General features: G+C 35.3%; 1 protein-coding gene across 1 annotated transcript; it reads left to right on the top strand.

Annotated features, from left to right (window-relative positions):
• Positions 1 to 1,222: 1,222 nt before the first annotated feature.
• On the top strand, positions 1,223 to 7,248 carry LOC142152193 (olfactory receptor 5V1-like). The gene is made up of 3 exons (XM_075208595.1): positions 1,223 to 2,140; positions 6,834 to 6,863; positions 6,955 to 7,248. The coding sequence occupies exons 1-3, from the start codon at positions 1,223 to 1,225 to the stop codon at positions 7,246 to 7,248; spliced, it is 1,242 nt and encodes a 413-aa protein (XP_075064696.1).
• Positions 7,249 to 7,993: the final 745 nt, after the last annotated feature.

Genomic DNA, 7,993 nt, shown 5'->3' on the forward strand with positions numbered 1-7,993 from the left:
TAAAATCCTACGGTACGGGGGTACATTTCCAAAGATAACCAATTAATCAAAGCAAATACTCTCACGGGTAATAGCACCTGTGTGTAGGAGGATGATGATTAAAGGCAGTGATTCAGAGAAGTGTGCTGTGGGATTTTTCTCTATATTTGTTCCTTTCTGGATAACCACACCCTTTCAAGCACCTGCTTTGAACCAATAAATTGAGTGAGCAACTTTCATTTCTGTATTGTTGCTTGAGAGGCATGTTTGGTCTAAGTATCTGATGTGGAGTGCTTGTACTCTATTGTCATTTGGAGGTTCCAGGGATACCTCTTGGTAAGTTAGTTAGCTCTCAATTTAAAAACACATAAATATATGACTGAATATAGGGATTTACATTGTTTAGAGTTAGGATCACCCTATTAGCAGAAGCACTTTGACGGGCTGGTTGGCTTATCATACATTTGCAAATGTGTGTAACGGAGATTTATGAATTCTATGTATAAGTAGAATAGCAGCTCATTCACTGCTTCACAGCAGTGTGCTGGAGGATTTTTACCTGTAGTTGTTTTTTTCTGGATAGTCTCCCACCCTTCCAAGCTCCTGTTGTGAATCTATATATTGAGCAGCTTCATTTGTGTATTGTTCGTTTTATATATAGAAACTTTGAGTTATTATTGTTATTATTATTATTATTATTATTATTATGTGACATCTCCAGTATATGTGGGGTATATATATATATATATATATATATATATATATATATATATATATATATATATATATAAAAATATGTGTGAGTGTGTGTAAAACAGATAAATAAATACATACGTAAAACACATTTTCTGAAATCCTATGGGAATACATATACAGAGATAACCATTTTACCAAAGCAAATGCTAAATCTCACGGGTAATAGCACTTGTGTGTAGGAAGATGATCATTAAAGGTTTAAATAATAACTAATTTCTCTACATATACAGGTGTTCACAAGAAACAGCAACATGCAATGCACTTTTGGACTGGTGATGTTCATAAATTAAATTTTTTAATTGGATTGGTTTAAAAGCCATGAGGCATAATAAATATTGTTACTTATTGTAACCATCAGAAAAATTTACGTTAGCTCTCATTGCTTATGTTACAAATAAAAAATAGCAGGATGCTTGCAGTTTTATAACACTGTGGAAAACATAAAATGTGCTTCAATTAATTTAAAAATTAATCATTGACTAAAAACATGGCAGTCGGAAATATAAGCAGCCTCTGGACTGAATTTATTTTCCTAGGATTCCCTAATATTTTTGGATCTCAAAGTGGACTATTTGCTGTATTTCTTTGCATGTATCTGTTGAGCCTTTTGGGGAACTCGTGCATTGTATTTGTGACCAACTTGGACTCCAACCTTCAATCGCCAATGTTCTACTTATTAGGAAACCTCTCATTCCTTGATATTTGTTATATTTCTGTGACAGTGCCAAAAATGTTATCTGATTTCCTAGCGAAGAAGAAAATCATATCTTTTATAGGATGTGTGATGCAAATGTTACTTTTTATCTCCATGCAAGGAACAGAAGCTTTCCTCTTAGCAGTCATGGCTTATGACCGTTATATAGCCATATGCTCTCCTTTAAGCTACACAGTTATCATGAAGAGGACAACTTGTCATCTACTGGTGGCAATTTGCTGGACAAATGGATTGTTAAATTCCATAGTGCACACAACTCTTACTTTTAGTCTCCCTTTCTGCAAATCTCATGACCTCAATCATTACTTTTGTGATATCCCACCACTGCTACAAATTGCATGTGTTGACACGTATGTTAATGAGCTAGTTCTCTTCTTCATGGGAGGCATATGTGTAGGCTTCACAACTTTTCTTTTAATCCTAATCTCCTACACTTTTATTCTTTCTACCATATTCCAGTTGCCTTCTAAAGAAGGAAAGCATAAAGCTTTCTCCACATGTACCTCTCATCTCATTGTTGTCGCCCTGTTTTATGGAACAGCCATTTTCATTTACATAAGACCTTCCTCAACATATTCTTTGCAGAGAGACAGTGCAGTGTCAATTTTATACAGTGTAGTGGCTCCTATGTTGAACCCAATTATATATAGCTTAAGGAATCAAGAAATCAAAGGAGAGATCAGAAAAATGGTTAAAGATAGAGCTTATCTAATTTCCCTATTCAAATAACACATATTCAGGGCCTTATTCATTAAGTAATGTAAGTCTAGTCGTGTGAGGTATTTTGCGTGAAATTGCTCTGTGCATAATTAGAAACAGACTGTCTACAATTTGAAAAACGGAATGTGGGAAGAAAGTGGTGTATGCAAGTAGGCAATGTACAGACTGGGCTGGTGAAGGTCGAGCACACGCACAATCGTCCAATTCAAGCTCTGAGTATCTCTCAGCTACATTTTTTTTAGCCATATCACTTGCAAGAAATACAGTGTAAGTGTAAGTGTGGATTGACTGGGATGACAGGCGCGTGTACATGCTAGAACATGTGTTTGCAATCAGGAACAACTGTAAAAATGCATATCGTGTACAGTAGGCATTAATAACATCCTAATAAATATATTTCCTGTTAAAAAAGTCTATTTTTATTAATGATTATAATATTAACAGGTGTTAATGTATTTAATATTTTTTTCTTTGAGTTCTGATATATTGCGCATATGGATTGTGCATATCCTGCAGTCTGTTATGTCTGTCTGCATGCGACAAGTACAGTATAGCCAGAGCCTACTAATAACCGTATTCAAATGTAAATGATTCTTCAGATCCACTTGTACTTGAATATGGGCATACGTGCGTGCATTTTCCGTCTGTGTTTTAAATCTGTAGAACAGTAAAGTGCTACAGATTTGTTATACTATATATAATGTGATTGTAATTAGTACTTAAAATTATATTCTGTATAACATTTCTACGTGATCATTATTTTTTTTTAAAAAAAAGTCCCTTTGCGTTCCTTGATTAATTAGACCCTCTATTTTTTTAAATAACAAATCTGTAGCACTGTACAGTAGTACATATATTTAAACACAGTGGGCCTTCATTAGGGATCTTAAATTAATAAGTTTCTTATTTAAGTCTCCTGGACAAAACCATGTTACAATGCAATGCAAGGGGTGCAAATTAGTTTTCTGTTTTGTACATAAGTTAAATACTGTCTGTTTTATCATGTAGCACACAAATACAGTCAGTATTTAACTTATGTGCAAAACAGAAAACTAATTTGCACCCCTAGCATTGTAACATGGTTTTGAACAGGAGACTTAAATAAGAAACTTATTAATTTAAGATCCTTAATGAATCAGGCCCAGTATCATTAAAAATGTATTAAAACAAAAAGTAAAAAGTAATTTAAGTACATTACAAGGTTCTATTAAAAACAACAAAAGCACACAAATATGGGCTATTTTAGCCTTAACTCCACCCAAAGAATTTTCTTATTACATAACTCATAAAATAATCACCAGTGACATCACATAAAACACTTCAAACTTTAGTTATGACATCACTGATATTACACAATATCCTCTATGGCAGAAATTACACTAAAAATCACATTATGGCAGCACAATAACGATCATGAATTTTTAAGAGAAAAATGCATATGCAATTAAAATGTATTTACAGTTCCTATAATTCCTTTCATGCAATTATATAATTGCAGATGCCTTCTCTATCAGATTTTATGTAAGTGTATAGATCTAAGTGGGCACACCAGTGTTGGTCCTATATTTTATTGTATAATTTGTTTATATTAGAAAGGTCACAGTTATATACCAGTTAAATATACCCCTTTATCTATAAAGGGGTATATTTACTAAACTGCAGGTTTGAAAAAGTGGGGATGTTGCCTTTAGCAACCAATCAGATTCTAATTCTCATTTATTTAGTACATTCTACAAAATGACAGCTTTAATCTTATTGCTTGCTATAGGCAACATCTCCACTTTTTCAAACCCGTAGTTTAGTAAATATACCCCAAAGTGCTAAATACAGTGCGTTGACCTCCATTTTTTCAAAAAGATATCCCGCACTACATTATTGTATTCCTTGTGTTTTACATATATCTTGCAAAGTTGAGTTGGATACAATACCTTCAGTACACCTTATTAAGAATAAAGATTTACTTTCTAGTGCATAAGGATTCAAGATTATTGTTATTATTCATATTGTTTATTTTGGGACTATCCTATGAACTACTATTGAATGTTATGAACTATTTGACCATGAAAATGGCTGCTGCACCTGGACAAGAATGGAGATCCGTGAAACAAACGTGATTCATCATTGCTTTGATATTGTATTGTTATGACTGCTTTGTATCATGTATTCAAAGCAGTGTATGGTGACATAATTTGTTAAAACACACCCTCCATTGTAATAGTTTATTAGATTGCAACTAGATCTCTGGCCCTCAACTTGCTTTGGAATCTTAGGTTGCAGGTCATACTGACACTGAACTGTGTGCTTTTTGCTATAACTATATATATATATATATATATATATATATATATATGTGTGTGTTTGTTTGTTTATTGGCAAATAATATACGCTGGGCAGAACTTTGACCCGGGGAGCCTGTTCTCCACCATCCATTGGATAGATTTGATTGACATTTTATATGTTAAATTCAACAGAGATTCAGACATCCCTGCACAGATTGGGATGCAACCAATGCGAGGTGGTCCATTTGGATCTTGGACAAGTTTTAGGGGTGTTATGGTCCCGGTTAGACATCTCGCTGACCTGAGCTTTGACCTAGGGAGCCTTTTATCTGCCTTCCAATGGATGGATTTGGATGACATTTAATATATAAACAAAAACAAGACTGGGCAGCCACCTCATGGGTGTGAGCTGCTAATTATTTTTAAAATGTTGAGTTGCATCTAACTCATTGATTTATTTTCAAACATAAAACTTTTTTTTTATTTTTTCCCCAATTAATTAAAAAAAAAAGGATGATTTCAATGTGTACTGAACATAGAATGTGTTTTAATAGTATATCAAAGTATATGTTCTGTCATCACTATCAGTCGGCATTTACACATGACCTGTAGTGGGTGCAAAAGATACGGCTGAAAACAATCGTACTTCTGAGAAACAAAGTCGAAATGCCCTTACTGTACATGACCTACAATCCACCTCTCAAGTCATAGACAGCCATAAGTGTAATTTGCGTTCAGATATGAATTGCGTGCAATTGCGCTCATTGATGTAATGTCTGTTTCTGAGCAAGCACAAAGAGAGTTCATACAAGATACGTTATGCAAATGGACAGACGTCCTAACATGAATCAGCCCCATATGTATAAAGTTTATTATGTTTTTTAAATTGTCAAATTCTTACAGCATTTTTAGAATGACCAAATCTGTCGTCTTCACTGTTTGTGGTGTAGCACACAAAATGGATGGTGCTATGGTATGCCATATTTGCTATTTGTAAACCTTCAATAGTTGATGTCAGAGGGTAAATTATGTAAATTATGTAAAGACAATGAATAATGAGAATGATAAGTTATATTTCAATTTTTTTTTGTTACTCATAAGTAACATTAATTATTAGTAAAAGCAGTAATGGGGGCAGTAAAATGCCAATAGAAAGAGGGGAATTCAATTCCAGTCAGGGCCCTGTATGTTCTCCCCATGTTTACCTGAGTTTTCTCCAAGTGCTCCAGTTTTCTTCCACGCTTCAAACACATACTTGGTAGGTTATTTGACCTCAGATAAAATGAACCCTGTATGTCCGTGTGGTAGGAAATATAACTTGTAAGCTCTACTGGAGCATTTATGTGAGTGATTAAATATTGACTGCATTAGGCCCATAGTGTTTATTATTTTAAGTAAAATAATTTTGCTAATTAAATGTGTGAAGGCTCACTTGGTATTAGTGAGTGGGTTGCCTTGCAATGAAGAGTGTTTGTCCACATATATCCCAGGTGAAAACATATTGAAAAGTTCAGACATGTTTCCCCCACAATTCCATACAATCAGAATTTCCTTATGTACATAAGAAAATAACACAAATAGTGCATTCTGTGCTTCAAAGAACCAATTCCAATCAAACAATTTGCTCAACTAGACTATAAATTAAAATCTCCAAAATTCAACTACAATGCATAGTACTAAGAAAAGAAGGAATACTTACTCATCTGTTCTCTGCAAATATGGTGTAAAACAGGGGTTCTTAACCTGTGAGGTGTACCTCCCCTGAGAAGGTGAAAACGGGTAAGTGGGGAGATGTGACTGTCACCTATAACATTTTTGTAATTGCTTTTGTTTAGAATTTAGTTTAGATACAGTCAAGTCCTGATTATCTGGATCAAAAAAATGTCGGAGGCATCCAGATAATAAAAAATCTGTATTATCAAAGTGTTCGGTAAAATGAAAACTAACTGTCTGTTTAGTTTAATTCTGTACCAAACCCCCATGTCAGAAATGACTCTCACAACACCTGCATAGAACAATCGCAAGGACAATAAAAGAGCAGTCACACGATAACTTTGCACTCCTCGACCATTATTGTTAGCTTGCTGAATGACTGCAATAATGGATTTTTCCAAGACTGTTTAATTTTAATTATTGCTAGCTTAGTTAACAATTTGTCTATCCTCTTTAATGCTGGAAGTTGTTCCATTATTAACTCTGCTTCTATAAGTGTATATATTACAAGTCTGTGCCCTATGAGAAAATGTCAACAAAAAAAGGAAGTACAGTGACAACTATGTTAAATATGGGTTCACATGCTACCTTGGCCGTGATGGAATTGAAAAGCTGCAGTGTTTTCTATGTGCAAAAGTCCAGGAGCATTTCACTAAAGTACACCCAGAAAGATCTGGAGAGAGCTCAATTCAACTCATCAGGTACGTTACCCAAGTTAGATTTTGTTTCTACATGTACACAAAAACCACTGCTTGAAGCCACCTAAAAAGAGTGGCATGTCTTATTGCTCAGAACATAAATCCACATACTATTGATGGGACTCTAGTAAAGCTTTGTGCACTTCAAATAATTGAAACTGTACTTGGAAAGGAAAAGAGGAACCAGATTGCTCAAGTACCTCCTACAAATGACATCATCAGATGTAGAATTTTAGATATGTCATATAATGATTTGGCTCAACTTGTGGAACAAATCAAGAAACTAACTCTACCTTTTGCAATTCAGTTGGATGAAAGTATAGATGAGGCTCAATGCATTCAACTCCTGGGGGTAAATGTATCAAGCTGGATTTTGAAAATCCTGTGATGTTCTCGGGCGAGTTGAGACTCGCCGATGTATTAACCTGAGATTTCATGTAAGATGAGTTATTGTAAAAATTGTTTATTTCAAACTCGCAGCAAATCGGTATCCTGATTTGGTTCCCCATTCTAGCTATAAAAATCTCTAAATCACACAACTGAGTTTCAAATAAAAATAGTCAGATACAATACACTGCATGACTATACAGCCGCAGGTCCTGGCGGCTGTCAAAAGTTTAAAAATAGGTGATTGTTTTTTGTAAAAAAAAAAATTTGTGGGGTCCCCCCTTTAAGCACTATTAACCCTAATGCTGCCAGCCTACTGCTGGTTGTGTGAAAATCGGGAAAACATTTGCTTGAGATCCTCCTGATTTTCACACAACCAGCACTAGGCAAACCAGCTGGGATGGGTGGTAGGTCCCCCTGCCATAATGACAAACCAACCCCAGGCTGTTCAGCGCTGGGTAGAATTCCCTAGAGAGTGGGGTCTGCAAAAATAATGTGTGGCACCTCCCTCTAGGAATAACCAGCTCAGTGCTGAAAGCACCAGGGCTCTTCCAATACCCCTGGGCTTTGGGTGTAAAGTAATAACAGCGATTAAAGTGTAAAAACAACAAATAGATGCCGTTTTTGTTTGTGGAACTAAAAGCCCCAGCCAGGCCGGGTTGCCCTAAACAGTCTGGGCATGCTGCTGCTTATAAACTACAAGCACCAGCATACCCATGGCAGTCAGGTCATGCTGGCACTTGGAG

Source organism: Mixophyes fleayi, chromosome 1 (genome assembly GCF_038048845.1).
Source record: "Mixophyes fleayi isolate aMixFle1 chromosome 1, aMixFle1.hap1, whole genome shotgun sequence".
Lineage (NCBI taxonomy): Eukaryota > Metazoa > Chordata > Amphibia > Anura > Limnodynastidae > Mixophyes > Mixophyes fleayi.